Below are 22749 nucleotides of genomic sequence, written 5' to 3' on the forward strand. Positions count from 1 at the left end.
AAAAAACGAAACCCGTTGCTGTCGAGTCGATTCCGACTCATTGTGACCCTACAGGACAGAGTAGAACTGCCCCATAGAGTGTCCAAGGAGCACCTGGTGAATTCGAACTGCCAGCCTTTTGGTTAGCAGCTGTAGTTTTTAACCACTATGCCACCAGGGTTTCCGTTTTTGGCTATGGTATGAGTAAAATCTACTTGCTTTTTCTTGGTTGTTTTAGGTCCCTTGTAGCTAACCTTGCTGCTGCCAATTGTTATAAAAAAGAAAAACATCTTGATCTGGAGAAAAACTGGGTGTTGGTAGAAAAAGCAAGAGTTTGTTATATAGCAGTAAGTATTTACCTAATTCACATTTCTGGCATATGTTGACACTATATAGTTGTTGGCTGATGTACATTTTTAAATAATTGCCATTTACCTATCCTGCACATTTCTTATCCATCGCAAGTATATTTTAGGTTCACTATTATAAGTATTTAACAGAAATATGGCCATTTTATGGTAACATAATTGTTATTATTTACCTTCAGGCCTCTGTCTTTTTGGATCTATTATAGACATATGCTTCTAAACCAAACAGAGAATTCAGTATTGAACTAGTTTCTTAATATCTTTTGAAGTAATTCTGCAAATTTAAATTCTACATTTTTAGGCAACTTGTTGTAATTGATGTATGCATTGTTTGGAAAAATATTATTAGCATAAATATTCACTGCAAATGGTTTGAGCATATTTGCCTAAAAAATCTTAATTGCTATTTAGTCCATAGTAATTTCCATGACACCTTTTATTTAATATTTCAGAAATATTGATCATGACAAATCTCAAATCTGGGAATAAGCATGTAATTTGAATTACTAAATTTCCTGACATAAAAATAATTGGTTAGGAATTCAATTCTAAAATAGGACTTTACTAAAAAACTTCTGGAATTAATCGCCCCGTAATTGCCTTGTTTTTATTTAATATGAGCTAAATATGAGTGATCACAAATTAGTAGATACCTACGAAGAATTACGAGTACCTCATATGCATATAGTATATGATTTTGGTTTAACAGCTGCTGCTATTCTACTACCTGAGCTGTGTGAAACAGCTGGTAAGAAGTATAAAAAATTGATTATCGAATAGGAACATGTTTATTGAAAACATAATTATTTTTTTCAGTTTAGTGTTAATGTCTCCTACAACATGTTTGTGTGCATGCTGTAGGCTTTACAAGGTTCTTATTGATTCCTCTGTATATCAAATACTACCCTTTTATAACTGTCAAATAAATACTTACATTGAGGAGATGATATACAAGAAAATCATGCTATCTCTTCTGCCAGTATGTGAGGAAAAATTTCAAGAATTCAAAATATTTCTCCCTTTAACTATTTTTATTTTCTATTTTATTTTATGTCTCAAAATGGTCTCAGGTATGGTTAATTAATGTCTTGGTAGTGTGATTCCCTACAAGGGATTTATGTATTACTTCCAGCAGTCTTATATTTGGGGGCCTGAATTTCAAAAAGCACATGGTTTAAAGCTTGGCATGATTTATGTTGACTATGAAATATGACAGTATATTGTGAGGAGGTTTTTTTCAGCTTGACAGTTACAGTATTCTGTTTTTCTAGTTAGACCCCAAATTATAAGTATCCAATTTACAAATAACTCAAATTTTAACAATTATGTATTGTAAAGCACTGGGCATCTTCTGATGAATGAAATTTTTATATCACTGTTGTCTTAGGCTGGGTTCTTTAGAGAAGCAAAACCAGTAAAGCATATAAATATATTGAGAGAGGGATTTACATCAAGGAAACAGCTCACGCGATTGTAGAGGGTGGAATGTACGAAGTCCATGGATCAAAATAGAGGCTTCTTCTGATTCATGTAGCCACAGGGGCTGGCTAAACCAAGATTGGCAGGCTGGAGAGCAGGAGTCTTGCTCACAGGGTGTGAAGATCAACAAATCCCAAGATTGGCAGGCAAGCTGGCTAACTCAAGTCCCAAAAACTGGAGGTCAGACAAACAGGAGGCAGCAGCAGGATCTAGAGTGAGCAAAAAGCCAGAAAGTCTGCTTATATTTGGACGCAGGCCACACCCCCAAGGAAAATTCCTTTCAACTGATTGGCTACTCACAGCAGATTCCATCATGGGAGTGATCACATATAAACACTGAGACTGGCCCAGCCAAGGTGACACACAATCATCACAGTGCACCCGTTGTCATCTTGGCACATGTACACATCTACTTAAACCATACATAATCTCTGAATAAATACAATTATAAAATCATACTTGGTGCCTAACATGATACAGCTAACAGGCATACAACTGAAAATGCGCTAGCCACATTTACATCTTATAAGTGAAGAAAACAAAAATATTTGATGCACACATCCAAAGCAGAAATGCTCTTAACAAGTACAGTCCTCGTTTCTGAAACTGGTCACATGGACATAACTAATATTTAGAACTACCTTCTTCCACCACCCATTCCGTATTCCCTTTGCCCTCAGTAGGCACCTCAGCTGGTCGTGGTTCTTTGCCTGGTGAGGTGACCCAAACCTTCATTCCTAAAGGGTCTGTGTGATTAGTACTCATGTCCGAACTGGGTTGTTGTAGTTTTCCATTGACCTTAATCACAGGGCATGGTAGTACTGAGATACATCCTAAGGGATCTCCTGTATACCAGACATACCCTTCTTTACCTTCATTGTTTAATATCAATCCGATTTCCTCTTGGTAATCAGGATCAATCACACCAGCCAGTATGGTAACTCCCTTCTTTGTTGATCCAGAGGCATGATTAGCCCAAAGTGGCCAGGTAGTGTTCTTAGCTTCCAGTTCAGTGGAATCAGTGATGTGTCTCCAGGTGGAAGCATTCCTCCCTTTGTAACTAAGACCTCTAGACTTGCAGAGCATAAGATTGCAGGGACAGGAAGCAAAAATTTTGTGACTGGGTCCCTAGGGGTAATAGTGAGTGGTGCCGTTCCTATTTCCATCCCTTGATTCCTAGACCCATGAATCCTGGCTATGGGAGAAATTGCACTATATGTTGGATGCTAGTTTAGAGCATATACAGACTCCTGGAGAACATTGTCCCAGCCCTGCAAGGTATTGCCACGTAGCTGGCATTGTAATTGTGTCTTTAGAAGGTCATTCTATCCTTTTATCAAGTCAGCTGCTTCAGGATGATGAGGAACTTGGTAAGACCAATGAGTTCCATGAGCATGGGCCCACTGCCACACTTCATTTCTCTGTGAAGTGAGTCCCCTGATCAGAGGCAATGCTGTGTGAGATACCATGATAAGGCATTCTGTAAGTCTACAGAGGGTAGTTTTGGCAGAAGCATTGCATGCAGGGAAGGCAAATCCATATCCAGAGGATGTGTCTATTCCAGTAAGGACAAAACACTGCCCTTTCCATGATAGAAGTGGTCTGATGTAATCAACTCGACACCAGGTTGCTGGCTGATCACCTCGAGGAATGGTGCCGTATTAGGGACTCAGTGTTGGTCTCTGCTGCTGAGAGATTGGGCACTCAGCAGTGGCTGTACCCAAGTCAGCCTTGTTGAGTGGACCATGTTGCTGGGCCCATGCATAACCTCCATCCTTGCCACCATGGCCACTTTGTGAGCAACGACAGGAGGTGCTGGGAAAAGAGGGTGACTTGTTTCCACAGAATGCATCATCCTATTGACTTGATTGTTAAAATCATACTCTGCTGAAGTCATCCTTTGGCGAGCATTCACATGAGACACAAATATCTTCACTTCTTTGGCCCATTCCACATACCTTTTCCCCATAAATCCTTGTCTCCAGCTTTCCAGTCATGTTCCTTCCATGTCCCTGACCATCCAGCCAAACCATTGGCCACAGCCCGTGAATAAGTATATAATTGCACATCAGGCCATTTCTCCTCCCAGGCAAAGTGAACAGCCAGGTGCACTGCTCAAAGTTCTGCCCATTGAAAGGATTTCCCTTCACCACTGTCCTTCAGGGAGGTCCCAGAAAGGGGTTGTAGTGCTGCCATTGTCCACTTTCAAGTGGTGCCTGCATATCACACAGAACCATCCGTAAACCAGGCACAAGTTTTCTCTTCATTTATCAGCTCATGAGGCCATAGGTGCAGACTGGGAGATGGACGGTAATGGTACAGGAGGAGAGACCATGGGCATTTAGGCACTTCGTCATGCAACGTACTTGTACCTTCAGGTCCTACTCGTATATAGCACTTCCATTTAATGATGGAGTGCTGCTGTGCACGTCGAACATTATGACTCTGTGGGTCAGAGGACACCCAGTTCATGATGGGCAGCTCAGGTCGCATGGTGACTTGGTGTCCCATGATAAAGTATTCGGTCTCTACTAAGGTCCAATAACAAGCCAAAAGCTTTTTCTCAAAAGGAGAGTAGTTATCTGCAGAGGATGGCAAGGCTTTACTCCAAAATCCTAAGGGTCTGCACTGTGATTCACCAATAGGGATCTGCTGAAGACTCCAAACAGCATCTCTATCTGCCAGACGGTTCAAGCACCATTGGATCAGCTGGATCATATGGCCCAAGTGGCAGAATGGCTTGCACAGCAGCCTGAACCTGTTGCAGAGCCTTCTCTTGTTCTGGGCCCCAGTCAAAACTAGCAGCTTTTTGAGCCACTTGATAAATAGGCTGGAATAGCATACCCAAGTGAGGAATATGTTGCTTCCAGAATCCAAAGAGACCCACTAGGTGTTGTGCCTCCTTTTTAGTTGTGGGAGCAACGAGATACAATAACTTATCCTTCACTTAGAAGGCATATCTTGACATGCCTCATACCCCTGGACCCCTAAAAATTTCACTGAGGTGGAAGGTGTCTGAATTTTTGTGGGGTTCATTTCCTACCCTTTAGCACACAAATGTTTTACCAATAAGTCCAGAGTCATTGACGCTTCTTCTTTATTAGGTCCAATCATCATACTGTCATCAATGTAATGGACCAGTGTGACATCTTGTGGAAGGAAAAGGTGATCAAGGTCCCTGCGGACTAAATTATGACATACGGCTGGAAAGTTGATGTAGCTCTGAGGTAGGCAGGTGTGGTGTATTGCTGGCCTCACCATCTGAAGGCAAACTGCTTCCGATGATCCTTTGAAATGGGTATGGAGAAAAAGGCATTAACCTGATCAATAGCTGCATACCAGATACCAGGAGATGTATTAATTTGCTCAAGCAATGAAACTACATTTCGAACAGCGGCTGCAATTGGAGTCACCACCTCGTTAAGTTTTGGATAATCTACTCTCATTCTCCAAGATCCATCTGTTTTTTGCACCTTCCTGATAGGCCAGTTGAATGGGAATGTGGTGGGAATCACCACCCCTGCATCTTTCAAGTCCTTGATGGTGGCAGTAATCTCCGCAGTCCCTCCAAGAATGTGGTATTGCTTTGGTTTACTATATTCCTAGGTAGGGGCAGTTCTAATGACTTCCACTTGGCTTTTCCTACCATAATAGCCCTTACTCTGTTTTCAGGGATCCAGTGTGGGTGTTCTGTCCGTTGCTGAGTATATCTGTTCCAATTATTGGATTCTGAAACTAGGAAATCACTACAAGATGGTTTCGGGGACCCACTGGACCTACTGTGAGATGGACATGAGCCAAGATTCCATTAATAACTTGACCTCCATCTGCCCCCACTCTGACTGGTGGGCCACAGTGATATTTTGGGTCTCCTGGAATTAGCGTCAGTTCAGAGCCAGTATCTAGTAATCCCCAAAAAGTCTGATTATTTCCTTTTCTCCAGTGAACAGTCATTCTCATAAAAGGATGTAGATCCTTTTGTGGAAAGCTGCAAGAAAGATTCACAGTAAAAATTTTTGGCAGTGTATTGGAGTCCTTCCTCAAGGGGACCCGACCTCCCCTTCATTCAAGAGGTTGTAGGTCTTTAAACTCTCTTAAATCTGGGAATTGATTGAGGGACCGTGACTCTCTATTCTGGCATTTTGAGTTGGACTGCTGTTCACCTGACCTAGAATTCATCCATTTGTACAGATCAAGTAAATAGTATATTTCCTATCTGTTTCACTCCTAGGGATACCATGACTAAGTAGCCAACACAGTAAGTCCATAGAAGTCAGACTGTGCTGTTACTGCTTTGACTACACTGTCCATTAGCGTAACCACTCCCACCTTGACTTTGTCAGTTGAGTGCAGCCACTTGGCTCCTACTTCCAGGAAGTCTAATCAGCCCCATTGTAGTTAGGTGTCTTAATTCAGTTAGGACAGTTCCCACTGTCAAATCTGATTTACGTCAATAGCAATCACAGCAGTTTTCAAGGATGCTGGAGCACCCTTCACAAATTTGTTCCTCACAGTTGTGGTAAAAGGTGTGTCCTCTGGCCACTCCATGTGTGGGTCTGTGGATCTAACCTGATAAATCCACTCTAGCATGCCAATTTTCCTAAGCCTTTGGATACCTTCTTCTACAGTATACCAAGTTAGGCCTGGTACTTCAACTTGATTTAGTGTAGGCCACCTCGTAATCCATGCTTCAGCAGCCCTATTAGATCTTTTCTTAACTTCTCGAGCTGAAACACTGAATGAAGAATCTATGCTTAGTGGACCCATATCAATAAACTCAGAGTGATCCATCTTTATGTTCCTTGCACCATTATCCCACTCCATTAATAGCCGTTCCCACAAATATTCCCCAGGTTTCTGTTTGTACATATTAGAAAAGTCAAGCAGTTCTTTTGGAGTATAGCATACCTCCTCCTGGGTCACACTTTGTACTTCACCTTTTGGGGCTTGCTGGGACTTCAGTGTAATTATAGGTCTAGAAGCCAGAATCAGTAGTGTGGAATTGCTTTGAGAACATTCAGCATTGTCTTGTAAAGCATCTGCCTCAGGTGATGCTGCAGGCAATGACTCAGACAAGGGCTCTTTAGAGGCAGCTGGGCTAGGGGTAATCTCATTAGATAGGAGTGGAGGGGCTAATGGTTTTTCTGGGCAGGGTGGTTTAGCAGAGAAACATGAAATAATCCTGCAAATGGGAGTAGTTCTGCTGGCAGGATTCATTCAGTGGAATTTCTGGGGTCAGTGTCTCCAGCGTCCTGATTATCTGCCCATATGTCCCCATCTTAAGTTTCAGGATCCCATTTCTTCCCAATCAGTGCCCTTACTTCAGACACTTCTCGAGGTTGGCAGTTAAGCTGGTATCATAATTCAGCCACTCTTACAGTAAGACTCTGGGCTCAGTTTTCAGCAATTTCAGCTCTGTTACTACAAGAAATGAGGCTTTCTTTCAGACCTCAAGTGGAAACCTTGAGGTCATTCATACAGCACTTGAGCTTTGACTCTGAAGCCCTGAGCGCATCTCTTTGACCAGTTTGTCTAGCGAACGTAGGACCAACCAACCAACTTCCTTATGCTTCTCATTCTGACAAAACTGTAGGAAGATGTCACACATGTGTTCACCTAGAGCCTCGACTTTCGCCAATACCTGGTCTACTGGAGGTGATATTTTGTGCATTTGTATCACCACCTCACGCTGTGGATTAGCAGTGCCCTCTTTCCTGCTGGAAGCATCGTCACCAACATCTTTAAGACTAACCAGACTTGTGAACTAATTTCGAAAACTCATCCTTACAGTTTTGTTTCTTTAGAACCACTCTCGGTACGAAGTGTCTGAGGCTGTGTTCTCTAGAGGAGCATATAAATATATATAGAGAGAGGTTTATATCAAGGAAATGGCTCACATGATTGTAGAGGCTGGAAAGTCCCAAGTCCATGGATCAGAATAGAGGTATTCCCGATTTATGTAACCTCAGGGGCTGGCTGACCCAAGATTGGCAAGTTGGAGAGCAGGGCTCTTGCTCATAGGCTGTGAAGATCAACAAATCCCAAGATTGGCCAGCAAGCTGATAACTCAAGTCCCAAGGTCTGAAAGTCAGATGAACAGGAGGCGGTTTCAGGATCCAGAGTGAGTAAAAAGCGAGAAAGTCTGATTATATTCAGATGCAGGCCACACCCCCAAGGAAACTCCCTTTCAACTGATTGGCTACTCACAGGAGATTCCATCATGGGAGTGATCACATAAACCCTAAGAGTCATGGCCCAGCCAAGTTGACACACAATCTTAACCATCACAACTGCTAACTATTTATATGAAAGTACAGTTTTATATAAGGCCTAGAGGTATTCATTTATCAGTTCTTGTCAAATTAATAATGAAGACTGAATTATTTTGAGATTTGTATAGTATATTCAGCCAGAGCAAATATCAAAATGGCTTCCAGTTGATATCTCTAATACAGGCTCTTAGCTTCTATTTCAGCAACTTCATTAAAAAAAAATGCTCTTTCACATTGCCAGGTAAAACCATAATTTACTCCAAGTTTGGCTGTTTCAAAATAGTTCTGGAAATAGACTCATTGAATATACCAGGGATGAATGTCCACCACGTTCTTGGTGGACATTCAACAAATATTTATTTTGCTAACAACTAAGGGCATAATTCTTATTTGCTGAAGTCTGTAAACTGTCCTCTGAAATGTAATGTTCTTTCCAAGGTCATTCTTTTAAATCTTCAATTCCCTTTGAGCTTAGAGCATTCAGGAATCAGATAGAATCTAGTCTAGTCTTAGTTTATGCTCAAACCACAAGTTTACATTGAGTAGATACATCAAAAGGTCAACAAATCAGCAGGGGTCCTGTTTTTCCCTCATACTTTCAGGCTGTGTAGGGTCAACCGTTACCTCACTGGGGTTGAACGAGTTGAGACTAGGAACTCTTTAATTACAAAAAGTTTTTGATCTAAGGAAAAATCTCAGAACATCTGTTCTACAATTTCCATAATTAAGACAATCTGCATTACATAAAATAAACTAGATCTCCATACTTGGCTCTTCTTCCAACTACTCCATAAATGAGCAATGATCGTGCCCAAAATGTTGTTCTTATTTTCTCCTTCATATAATGCAATGAAGCTGCAATGCAAGTCCACATCAAAAACTTTTCTGGTAAAAAGCTAAAATTGCGTATGGATGTCCTAACCCATTTGGTTGAGTATATAAAAACCCTTTTGGTTTAAATAGAGCATTTAGTGTTTTTTCACCTTTAATAGCAGGCATACCATTTTTGACATGTAAGCTCAGCTTTTCCATGTTCCAACCAAATTCTCAAATTCCTTGTTTGCAGGTGATTAGAGACTACTGGTTATGGTGACTAATTACATTTTTTTTTTTTTAAACAATTACCAATCTCAGATCCTGGTCACCTTGGAATCAGATTGATTTATGTTTCTTCTCACCCAGGAAATAGTATTTCCTGAAAGAGCTCTCTAAAACTATGTTAGGAAATGTTTATGAAAAAGGATTAGGGAATTAGAGCCATTAATTTTTCTAAACTATGTATTTCCTTTGTAAACAATATATATTGATTACCTGCTGTGAAAAGTGAGAAAATCAGCATTCAGTGTTTCATCCTTCCTCCGTATTTTTGGGTAGTTATGTTTTTATTTTTACATTTTTAGTGTTTAATCATTTACATTCTGTTTTATTATCATAATTTTTGGCATCTTAATTGTATATTTAAAAAAATTAAATGCTTGTCAGTGATTACCACAGTTTTCCCACTCTTTTATTGTTTGTTTGGATTACCCTTTGAATGGCTGCATTTCGTTATCAAACTTTTTATTTCTCCAGGAAGAACTAAGAGCTCCTCTTTTCATGAGCTTTTAATTTACTTCTTTTTGCTTTTATACATAAATGACAACTTGTTCGGTGTAACTGAACAAAGAACTTTGTAGACATTCATTATCTTTTAGCATTTTTACTGGGAAATCTAAGATCAGGTGGTTGTTTATTTCTGTTCTTTATTATATCCATTTTTCTGCTTACTGTGGATTTTATTTACTTCTCTCACCCTCCTCCTTTTTTTTTCAGTTTGTTTCTTAAAGTTGAAAAATAATTTATTGATTTGACCTTTCTTCTTCACCCTTTGTTCCTCTGAGTGTAGCAGTGTTTTTTCCTCCCTCTGACTGCTTTTAAGATTTCCTAATTATCGATGGCAACAGGTATTTTGGGTTTGGTTAATCATTACCAAAGGAGCCCTAGTGGTACAATGATTAAATACTCGGCTGCTAACCGAAAGATCAGTAGTTCGAACCCACCAGCTGCTCCGTAGGAGAAAACACCTGGCAATCTGCTCTGTAAAGATTATAGGCTGAGAAACCCTTTGGGGTAGTTCTATTCTGTAATATAGGATTGCTGTGAGTCTGAATCAACTAGATGGCACACAACAACAATTATTACTGGTTTTAAGCAATTTGATTATAACACACCATAGTGTAGCCTTCTTTGTGTTTTTCATGCTTGGAGTTTAACGTCTTAGAGCTGTGAGCTTATAGGTTTCGTCAAGTTTGAATCAGCCATTATTTCTTCAAATATTTTTTCTGTCTCCTGCCCCCACCTCTTTCAGGAACTTAAATTACCCATGCATTTGGCCTCTTAAAATTGTCTCATATCTCACTGATGCTCTTTTCATTTTCAAAAGGGATTCTTTTATCTCTTTGTGTTTCGTTTTGGATAGTTTCTTTTGCTATGTCTTCTGATTCACTAGTATTTCCTTCTGCAATACCTGATCTGTTGTTTATCTCATCCAGTTATTGTTTAATCTCAGTTATTGTTTCATTTCTAGAAGATTGATTTGGGTCTTTTTACCTGTTGCTTGTCTATACTGGAACATACATAATACATTAATAAAAACTGTTTTAATGTTCTTTTCTGTTAGCTTTATTTGCATCAATCTGGGCAGTTTTCAGTGATTGGTTGTGTTTTCTTGCCTTTCTGTGTGCCTGGTAATCTTTATTTGGATGCCAAACATTGTGAATTTAACTTTTTTGGGGACTAGATATTTTTGTTGCCCTGTAAATCTTCTTGAGCTTTATTCTGAGATGCAGTTAAGTTACTTAGAATGATTTTGGCGCTTTGGGGTCTTGCTTTTGTGATTTGTTATGTGGTTCCAGGGTATATTAGACGGCCAGTCTATGACAGTGATTCTGAACCTGGGTTGATTTTGCCCCTTAGGACATTTAGCAGTGTATGAGACATTTTTTATTGTCCATGATTGGAGGGCTGCTGCCCGTGGTAGAGGCCAATGATACTGCTAAACACCTAAAAATCAGTGCATGGGACAGTCCCCTACAACAAAGAAGTATCCATTTTAAATTGTTAGTGGAACCAAGGTTGAGAAACCTTGACCTAAGGCTAAATATTCCTTACTATCTAGGCAAGACTTTCTTGAGTACTCAATGCAGTGTTCCATGAATTATTAATTTTCTGTTCTACCTGGTAGGAATAGGCAGCCACTATTCCAAGCTGTACGCGTACCACAGGCACTGTTCCCACTAATCATTTTCCTTCTAATAAGGTAAAAACTGTGAAAGTTGGAACCTGTGTAAGGTGGAAACCTGTCAAAGAAGGAAAACTCAAATGTTATCCACTAAAATGAGTGATAGAAAAGTGGTAAGACTGCACCCTGTCATAGGTGGAAAACTTGCCAGATGTAGGAAAACAAGGCAGGCCATCAAGTTCCAGCTGTCACAGGTTTCACCGTACTTTTGTTCTTTCACAGTCATGGATCAGTATTCTGCTTAATTCTCATTGGCAAACCTTTATGGATTTCCAGGGTTCTCTGCAACTCTCTGCTCCCTGATATTCTGGCCTCTGAGTTCTGACTGCTTTAGTCTCCCTGGACTGTCAGCTGTATCTCCTAAATTCAGGGAGTTCATTGGGCTACAATTCAGTTCCCCATCCTCATGCTTCAGTCTGGAAACTCTCAAGGCAGTAAGCCTCTGCAGTCACAGGGTTTACCTCGATTGTTTTCCATCTCTCGGAGAGCACGATTTTTCCTTGCCCAGTGTCTAGTGTCTTAAAAACTGTTGTTTCATACTTTGTGTCTGTTTTTGTTGTTGTTTAAGGCTAGAGGCTGACTCTGGTCCCTGCTTCTTCACTCTCATCTATCTGGCATTGTTTTTAAAATTGAAGTCTGCTGTCTTTCTTATCTTTGTTCCTCTGAACCTAATGTGTCTTTTTTTCCCTCTGTCTTAAGATTTTTTTTATCACTGGTTTTAAGCAGTTTAATTATGATGTGCCTAGGTATAGTTTAATTATGTTTCTTGTAATTCAAATTTGTTGAGCATTTCTAATCTCTGGGTTTATAATTTTCATTTATTTTGCAATTTTTTTTTTAAATAATTTTTGTCTCACCCCATCTACCTTTGGAGATTTAATATTAAGTCACTTGATACTGTCCCATAGTTTAGTGTTGTGCTTTGCAAATATTTTTTTCCTCTCTGTCCTTCTTTGTGGATAGTGTCTATTGCTATGTCTTCAAGTTTACTAATCTTATCTTCTGTAACTTTTTAATCTACCCTTAAACCTATCTAGTGTATTTTCTATCTCAGATATTGTAATTTTCATCTCTGAAAGTTTCAGTTGGGCCTTTTTTGTTCCTGCCATGTTTCTGCTTAAACCAAAAACCAAACCCATTGCTGCTGAGTCAATTCTAACTCATAGTGACTCTATAGGACAGGGTAGAACTGCCCCATGGGGTTTCCAAGGAGCGCCTAGTGGATTTGAATTGTTGACCTTTTGATTAGCAGCCACTAAGCTACCAGGGTTTCCATGTCTCTACTTAATATACGCATTTTATTTTCTACCATTTTTGACTTACGGAGTATAGTTATAACAACTATTTTAATACCTTTATCTACAAATTCTATCATGTGTGATTTTTCTGATTCTTACTTTGGTCTAGGGTTGTTTCCTCATACACATGTGCTCAATACTCAAATGAGGAACCCCTGCAGATCTCCAGAATTCTCTTATTTTGCAGGTCTTCTCCAAGCAACTCTCTTCTCTCAGGCATTCTGCCCTTGCAAATGCTAGCCAACATGGCCTCTCTCTGAATTCTGAACTGTGTCTCCCCAACATCTGGAGACTACCAGGCTCTGTTTAGGTTCTCCCTCTCTGCACTGCAGACAGGTGACTCTCTCCAGGGAGTGAGCTGGGGTAGTTGTGGGGCTTACCTTGTTTTACCCCATTTCTGATTTTTGTCCATTGTTCACTGTTGTCATTTCATATAGTTGGTCAGTATTTTTAGTTACTGAGGTAGGAGTGCAAATCCAGTCCCTGGTGTTCCATCTTGGTTGGAATCAGAAATCCCCAGGATAATTTTGGTTTTTCCTTATTTTAGTTGACTTGAAAGGTTGCCTAATTTTTTCTTTGAATTTGAACTTGATAATAACTAGAGTATGTCTCTGTGTCCATTGTTCTATGCTGACTTTTCCTGGAAAGTAGTATTTGCTTTAAACTGTGGATTTAGTTCGCAGTTAACCTAGTTGTTTCATTTTTGCCCTGTCCCCAAACTTTATTGTTTTTCCCTTGAAAATGGCCAAAACTGATTGACACGTGTGATATAGGGAATAACTAAGTAAAAGCAAAAGTCACAAGTTTTGGTGAGAAATTAGTCTTAATAGTGACCCAACTTTAAAAGCCCTGCCAAAATATTCTTTATTTCTGTATAATTCTCTAGCTATCACTTTATCCTTTGAAAACCACTAACTAGATAGTAGTGTCTTAGGCTGGGTTCTCTAGAGAAGCAAAACCATAAAGCAAAGTGTATAAATAAATAAATATAGAGAGGTTTACATTAAGGAAATGGCTCATGCGATTGTAGAGGCTAGAACATCCCAAATCCATGGGTCAGGATAGGGCCTTCTCCTGATTCACATAGCTGCAGGAGCTGGCGAACCCAATCGGCAGGTCATATAGCACGCCCCCAAGACACCCTGCTAACTCAGAACTGAAGCTGCTCCCAAAGTCCACCTTTCAGGCAAAGATCAGACAGGCCTAAAACAAACAATAACACACGTGAAGAACTTGCTTTTTAGCTCAGTCAAGTATACGAGACCAAATGGGCAGCACCTGCCCAAAAGCAAAGATGAGAAGGCAGGAAGGGACAGGAAAGCTGGACAAATGGACATAGGGAATCCTGGGTATAAAGGGAAAGGGAGAGAGTGCTGACACACTGCAGGGATTGCAGCCAATGTCACAAAACAATCTGTGTATAAATTTTTGAATGAGAAACTGATTTGCACTATGAGCTTTCACCTAAAGCACAGTAAATTTTTTTTTTTAATTGTGAAAGCTCTTAGCTAATGTATAAGTGCGTACCTTTGTAGCATTACTAACATTGTAGTAGTTTTTCCTCATATTTTCAGTCAGTCCTATATAGTATTTTTTTTAAATATTTTCTTGTTTTCAATTAAAGTTTATACAGCAAATTAAGTTCTCATTTGACCATTTCTACACACATTGTTCTGTGACATTAGTCAACCTTTTTCACAGTGTGTCAATGTTCTCTTTAATTGCATTCTGGTTGTTTCATTCCCAGCACTCTAGTTTCCCTGTCTCTTTATCTTCTCATTTTTGTTTTAGAGTAATTGTTGACCTTTTGGTCTCATATAGTTTTTTAGTGGAGCACTGTACTTGCAAGTAATATCTTCTATCCTGTGTACAAATCTGTTACTTCACTAAAAGGTAACCTTAGGGGATATTTTCGGATCAAATGTTAAGGAATACCTCACGGCGATAGTCTCAGAATCCTTTAGTATCAACTGGTCCAGTAAGTCTGAACTTTTTAAGAATTTGGGTTCTATTCCCGTATTTTTCTCTCATTCTTTCAGCATGTATGTATTGTGGCCCTGATCAGAACAGTTGTTAGTCATAGCTGGGCACCATCTGGTTCTTCTGGAGCCCTGTATAGTATTTTAACTAAACTGTGCATACAGTAGGATTTTGTCTAGAAACCTATCCACTATATATTTTAAATTTATTTTATTTTTGTTGCTATTGAGAATATATACAGAGCAGAACACACACCAGTTCAACAGTTTCACATGTACAATTCAGTGACACTGATTACATCCTTTGAGCTGTGCAGCCTTTCTCACCCTCCTTTTCTGAGTTGTTCCTCTCCATTAACATAAACTCACTGCCCCCTAGGTTTCTCATCTAATCTTTCAAGTTGCTGTTGTCAATTTGATCCCATATAGATAGTTCTTAAAAGAGCAGAATGCTCAAGACAGACATTCTTATTAGCTAGATTATTGTTTGCTTTTAAGAAGACTTCAGGGGATATTTTTCAACTAGACTTAACAGACATGTATAGAATACTTCACCCGACAACAGCACAATATTCTGTGTATACTCTACTCCAGTGCACATGGATCATTCTCCAGGATAGACCACATGTTAGATCACAAAGCAAGTCTCAATAAATTTAAAAAGATTGAAATCATACAAAGTATTTTCTCTGCCCTTTATTTATAATAATATTGTTCCCTGAAAAAAAAATTCCAAGTTTCAAATACATGATAAAGTTCTAATCAGCTTGTAAGTTTGGCCTTCTTATGAGGAGAATTTTAAACTTTAGAGATTATAAAGATATTTAAGAAATAGATTTAACAAAAGCTTTCAGTAGCTTGTGACTTTGTATAAGCTAAGTTAACTGGATATGTGCTCTTTTTTCACTGATTAAAAATTAAGCACTGTGTTGTCTGGGTTCTTTAGAGGAACAAAACCAGCAAAGTGTATATTAAAAAAGAAAAAAAAAAAAACCCTTGCCATTGAGTCGATTTCAACTCATAGCGACCTTATAGATATAGAGAGAAAGAAATTTATCTCAAGGAAATGGCACACACAATTGTAAGGAAATGGCTCACACAATTTTGTTGGCTGACAGTTCCCAAATCTGTGAGTCAGGCAACAAGCTGAAGACCTCTGCTGGCTCATGTGGTTGCAAGGGCTGACAAACCCAAAATTTGCAGGTCAGGCAGCAGGCTGGGGAGGCCTGTGCTGGCTCACGGGGTTGCCAGAGTTGGCAAATCCAAAATCTGCAGGTCAGACAGCAGGCTTATGTCCCAAGAACCGTAGGTCAGGTGACAACAGTGCAGGGTTGAGAAAGACAGCATGCTTTGCCAGAATAGCCGTTTATATACTGGAGGCAGGCCACGCTCCCACACGAACTCCCCTTTGAACTGATTGGCGGCTCACATCACATCACAAAATGGAAAGTGATTATATAGTCTGCCAAACCACTGTGAATCATATCTTAGCCAAGTTGACACATGACATTAACCATCACAAGCACTATAAATAAGAGTAATAAATCACTGTCAATTGTCTGAGAAAACGGGATTTGTAGTTTAAATTTTCCTTTGTCACTCTTGTCTATTTTCTTCTTTCTGTAATTTCTCAAGTTCCCATGGCTTAGTTGAGATCTTCTTTTTCTTAGTCTGTATTTATTTTATAACTCCACCTTGATCTCTTTTATCCCTTTTCAGCCTAAAATCTCACCGTTTTTCTGAGCATAGGATATTCAAGTGCTAGCAATATTTCCCTCTGGATAAGCAGGTTAGATTATAGGCCAGTGGAAGAAACACAGTACGGAGAAGTATACAACCTTGGAGGGAAGGAAAAGTATTCATACTTGGGAAGAAATGGAAGTATTTGTATACAAAAACAAGTAGTAATCAATAACAGATATTTATGTTTTATTCTTCCACTTTTCCGGCATGGTTGGATTTTCAACTAAATTTTTTACCTATGCCATGAGTAATAATTTATCTCAATATAACTGTTACTTGGATTCAGTTACAATTAACTGTTTATCAGTGTTCCGAAAGTAATAATTAAAGTCCTTAAAATGAGGTGTTATAATACTAAGAAATCCAGTCTAAGAAATAATGTATTTAAAATTTTATACTTCAGAAATGTGAACATTGAATAACAAATTAGAGTGAATATATAATGAAAGACGTAATTGCTATTTTGGGAGGACTTAATTGTCTTCTAGCAATATTTGTACTAAGATATGTGGTTATACTAAAACATGATAAGTCTTGAGAGATCATATTGATTAGGCTCCATATTTACAGTGTGTTGTGTGCTGTTCTTAGTCTTGTCATGGTCAAGATTTGATAAGGTCTGTAGTGAAGGTGAGTGAATTTGCTTTGTTATGGTAACCTAATAGAAACTAGAATAATGTAAATTTAAAGTGAAAGGTAACGTTAACATATCTGTTTGATATTCACATAAAACACAAAATGAAACAAAACTAAAAAACTGTACAGTGGAAAATAGAAAAATTTGACTAACTTATGGACAGATACTTAAACTCATTGCCTTAAACCCTCTTTACAGAACCAGTTGCCATTTGTGATTTTGACTAATGGGAACCCCATGTGTGTCAGAGTGTAACTGTGCTCCCTGGAGTTTCAGTGGCTGACTTTTTGGAAGTAAAATTGCCAGGCCTTTTTTCTAAAGCACCTCTGAGTAGACTTGAACCAGCAACCTTTTGGTTAGCAGTGAGCACGTTAATTGTTTGTACCACCCTAAGCCCTGTTAGAAGATATGGAAAGCCATTGTAATATCATCTTTAGAAAGCTGTACTGTTAGAAAAAGTATGCTTTGCCAGAAAAAGTGAACTAACGAGTCTTTTTCAAACAATCGTCTATTTTATGAGTACCAGTTGATTTAATAACAAGGTATAATTAGAATTCAAAACACTTTTTGAGTTTGTTGATTAATTTTCATAGTCTTCTGAGATTATTGGTTCAGGAGGCAGAATGGTTGAACTTCCTCTGGACTTTCATTTTATCATTGACTCTTATGTATGTACTGGAACTGCCATTATATTGGCCAAATCAGTGATCGCCATATGTCTTTATTCCTGCATTTGTAACCACCTATTCTGAACTGAGGAACCCTGGTGGCACAGTGGTTAAGCGCTCGGCTGTAAACCAAAAAGTTGGCATTTAAACTTACCAGCCTTTCTGTGGGAGAAAGATGCAGCAGTCTTCGTGCAGATTTGTAGCCTTGGAGACCCTATAGTTGTACTCTGCCCTGTAGGGTCTCAGTGAGTCACAATCAACCGGATGGCATCAGGGTTATTCTGGACTGCTTCATTAGGGGTTATCTATGAATTGCAAAGCGTTTTTTGAAAATTCCTTGCAGGTGACTTTAACTGCATTTATAAATTCAAAGAGTAAAATGGAACATGTGGGGTTGGTTGTTCTATCTGGAGGTCTTCACATTGTGTGTAATTACTGACACTTAATACATATGAATTTTTTTTTATGCAGAGGTTTAGATTTTTGTGTGCCAAGTTGACATCCTTTCGAATAAAGCCCCAGACTCTGTGGTAAAGGCATCTTTGTTTAACCCAGATATAATATAAAAAAAAAAAAGGGGATACCCAAAAAAAAGAAGCATTAGCATTAGAGTTCAATTTTTTGTTTTTTTTATTTTCCATATATTATTAATGTTCTGTGATTACACAAATATTTACTACCAGTATTTCAGTCATAATAGGAACATTCTCTGATTTTTGCTTGAACATTTTTTAAATTTAGAGTGATTTTCATAAATATTTTATCCAGTTTGGACAATTTTCCCCAGGTTGAGCATATTCCTGTAATTTTTCTTAAGTATTAATTTTGGTAGCTATCAAAAGTAAAACTCTCCACCAAAAGTGAGAAAAATCTTTAGGAATATTAAAGTAATATTTTTCCTTAAACAGAGTGATCTTTTTACATACATAGAGGAAATAAAATAGTATCGGTTAAAGAACCTTAGAGTCCTAAAGATAAAGATTGGATGCTTTTGTGTTGTGGACTTGTGACACTGTAATGAAGTCTTGGAATTTCATGTGAGATTGGAAAGCACACTATGTGCTAATTGCCTCAGAGTGGTAAGAAAATAAACACATATAACCCTTAGTTGTTAAGTCAGTAGGCTTTTCTACAGAGCCCCAATTGAATTAATCACCCACTGAAGTGTTTCCACTTCCATTTAGTTTATTTATATATTTCAGACAAATTAACAATTGCTTGAGAAAATGAAATGTTTACTAAGTCCCTTTACTAAACATGATTAAGAGAGGGAAACTTTATAAACATTATGATGGCAGTGTACATTTTTATGTGCCAGTTGCCATATCACTGAAATTGTATATAAACTGGACATTAACAGTCTGCTATCTGTATAATTATATGTTTTCTACATATTTTATGGTACATATTATAGAATCTTTATAGTTTGATGTGATTTATTCTGTATTTTCTGTCATTAATACCCATCCATATAAAGAAAATTGGATTTAATCTTTTTCTAACAGTTTTATTGAAATATAATTTATGTACCATAAAGTCCACCCATTTAAAGTGTACAATTCAGTGGTTTTTAGTATATTAATAGAGTTCTGTAATCATCACCATAATCTAATTTTAGAACATTTGAATTGCCATAAAATGAAAACTTTGTACCCACTAGCAGTTATTCTCTAAGTCCCCTAGATTTAATCTTACATCCACATTACTCAAAATAATTTTAGCAATATAGAGATGTTATGAGTAAAAATTGTGTAATTGTTTCTAACTGGACAAATAATGAATTTGTCTTTGTTGTTTGACATAAGTAATGGAAGTCGTAAGTCTATTCTGATCTCTTGCTAGTAGCTGTTTCTCTATTGTAGATACACAAAAGGTCTGATAAGCTTTTGTTCTCTTTTATTTCTTCCTGATATAATGCTACCATGTTTTTGGATAAATTCGTTTTTGAAATGTCAAAAAACAAAAAAATTCTTTTATGGTTTAGTTACATGTGGGAAGTAAAGTTTGTTTTAAATTTCATTTGCTAAAGTGGGATGACGAAATGAAAAAACAGCCTTTTTCCTTTCCTTACTTACTCAGGAAGGGGAGTTCCATATTTCCTGCTACCCAATTTCAGACCAATAAGTATTTCTCATCTATAATAGGGCTCTTTTGACTCCAGCCTCTTGAGTGTACCATGTGTGTCTACCCGTTGGAAATAGCTTCTTGAAGCTGGAGAGAGCCCCTCTAGACTTCCAAGACGTAGTCATATTATCTTTTTCACAGGCATTGTCCTGAAGTAATTAGAGGTATTAAAAAAAAAAAAAAAAGTTCTGACAAATAGATTGCTACTTTCCTGAATCACATCCCTCTTGGCTTCTATACTGATTTTTGGCACAGACTTTTCTTTAAGTTGTGATGAGCCCTTTGGATACTTTTCTCTGTGATACTTTCTTTCCCATCTTCCCTTATTACGCCTTCATCCCAAACATCTAATTTCTGTCTGCTCTCTTAGCCTGTTCTGCTCTGCTGTCCTGACTGGCCATTTTGTGTATTAATTTTTCAAAGTATTTATTTCTGTTTTCATTCTACAAAGAATTTAAGACCACCTTGTATTACCTTATTAGAAATCAGAATAAAATAAAATATAAAATATAGAGATACCTACCAAATTTTTTTTAGTTCATCTTTTCTTGAAAGATACCTAGATAATAGAGTAAATGAGTACTTTACATTCCATTATTCATCCCTCAAAAGTCATTTTTCACAGATATGTAGCTTCTTATAATTTTAGCATTTATCTATTATGGAAGCTAAAATAAACTAAATTTAATCTTTTTTTTTTAATTGAATCTTTAAAAATATTATTTTACTTCTGAATGTCAATTCACTTTTCCCAGGTAGATCGATAAGCTTAGTATAGTGTTTTTAAATCTTTTCTGAGCTTTGAACCCTCCCAGAAAAAATTCATTTCTTCTAAAATTTTCATACCGTTTTTGGGTATTGGTAGATTTCAAAAGTTTTTGTTAGTTCATGGAATCTAATTTTCAAGAACCCCTTCCATAGTGAATAGTAAATTAAATCGATACATAATTCTAGTATAGTTACATATTAGAGGGTATACATTCTGTATTTCTAAAACTTTTCTGAGTATGGATGTATATTTGCTTTCTTATATCGTCCAAGTACTGGTTTTTGCAAGAATATATTAAAGGAGAGAAACAGACTTAACGGTGAAATGACGTGGTGTAGCGATGGCCAGAATGCTCCTTAGAAGTCAGAATGACGAGGCTTCGTCTCACTTACACTGGACATGTTCTCAGGAGGGACCAGTCCCTGGAGAAGGACATCACGCTTGGTAAAGTAGATGGTCAGTGAAAAAGAGGAGATGGATTGACACAGCCACTGAAACAATGGGCTCAAACATTGCAACTCTTGCAAGGGTGGTGCACGCCCAGACAACATTTCATTCTGTTGTATATACGGTCACTGTGATTCAGAACCCAACTTGCCAGCACCTAACAACAACAACAAGTGCCAGCAATGAGCAGCATTCTTTAAAATCATTCGAATATTTTTAATTCCTTTGCTCTCTTCAAAAAAAATCTGTATATTTCAACTACGTGAATATAGCCCAAGACTTTTTTTATGCATAGCGCTCCTTTTTAAATATTCCCCAGTGTCATTTTTATTTCACTCTGTCAGGTGGTGATTGTGATGTTTTAAGGTAGACTGTAACATTTCCACTTTCATAGGTGAGCTAAATTGGGACTAAGTGGGATGTTTGTTGTACAGTATGCAGACATTGGGAAAAATTAGAATGTCCACTGACTTACTAGTTTTATAGATGTGTCCATAATACTTAGTATACTCTTGGGTATATTAAATTATCATATCCTGACAGCAATCTTAAAACATGTCAGTCTTATAAAGTCATATTTCTGAGAACTATAGCAAGGCATCAAAGAGCCATGTTAATTTCCCTGACATTACCGGGGGTGGTAGAATTCCTAAGGTATGGAGAATCCCAATAAATCCAAATAAGAACTAGAAAAATCTCTGCCTTATCTCTAGGTTTCTAACCATGAGGGCTGATTTCCTTCAATCTCACTTGAATCCTTTCAAAAATAATGATAAACATCTGTTTTCTCTTATCATGGATTAGAAAATATTTAAGTGTATATCAAAACAATGTTTTGAATCACTCTTTTTTTTCTTACTTTCTTATATTCATGTTTGAATGAAAACTTCATCCTGCCATCTCGTGTCATATTTACATATACCAATTCTTTTTGCTTTAAGTAGAGAAGAACCACCTGACAGATATATGGGTCAATATACTTTTTAAAATTGCAGCAGACTGTTCTGTGATTCTTTTGTGTGTTTGGAGCTATTTTAAAGAGAAAGAATTTGTCAAGCAACATCTAAGGGGCCTTGGCCATTTGTACCCTTTAATAAATAAACTTAAACAGAAAACCTATCAACCTAAAAATTGAATATTTCTTTGTGAATTCTTGCCTGCAAATTATTGATAATGGAAGGAGCACCTTTTTAAATCCTTACATTCCCCTTCCCCCCAGCACAGCCTTTAGATTATAAACTTCTCAGCTCAGTAATTAACCGAGCTCAGTCACTGCACCCCGTATCATGTGATCCCCCCCCCTCCCCCCAGTGGAATACATTATTAGAGCACTTACACAGCCAGCCTAGCTGCAGCAGCCCAGGCGGCAACAGCAGGGCCATTTTTCACAAAGAAAATGTTGAACAGGAGCCAAATGTTTGGTGGCAGTCTGTTGCTAGGAAATCAAGGTCCTGAGGCGATTAATGACAAAGCAAGCAATAACAAGAAGGCAGAATTACAGATTTAAAAGAGAAAAAAGTGGTTGGTGTTATAATTACCCAAAGAAATCCGCACTCATTAAATTGGCTGTTTTTATGATTGACTTTAATTGGAGGTTAGCTCAGATATTTAGCTCTTTCCCACCCCTTTAAACACACACAGGCACATAATCTGTAGAACTGCAGACTTGTTTTTCTAAGCATTGAGAGGAGCTTGCCCTGTAATTT

General features: G+C 37.9%; 1 protein-coding gene across 4 annotated transcripts in view; it reads left to right on the top strand.

Moving 5' to 3' along the window:
- ADK (adenosine kinase) overlaps positions 1-22749 on the top strand; it is a 569500-nt gene that overhangs the window by 259151 nt on the left and 287600 nt on the right. For all 4 annotated transcript variants that reach the window (XM_064269749.1, XM_064269750.1, XM_064269751.1 and 1 more), the window contains one exon: positions 218-326. In XM_064269749.1, coding sequence (XP_064125819.1) covers positions 218-326 — 109 coding nt within the window. The remainder of the gene's footprint in view (positions 1-217; positions 327-22749) is intronic.

The sequence above is a fragment of the Loxodonta africana genome, chromosome 16 (assembly GCF_030014295.1).
Source record: "Loxodonta africana isolate mLoxAfr1 chromosome 16, mLoxAfr1.hap2, whole genome shotgun sequence".
Classification (NCBI taxonomy): domain Eukaryota; kingdom Metazoa; phylum Chordata; class Mammalia; order Proboscidea; family Elephantidae; genus Loxodonta; species Loxodonta africana.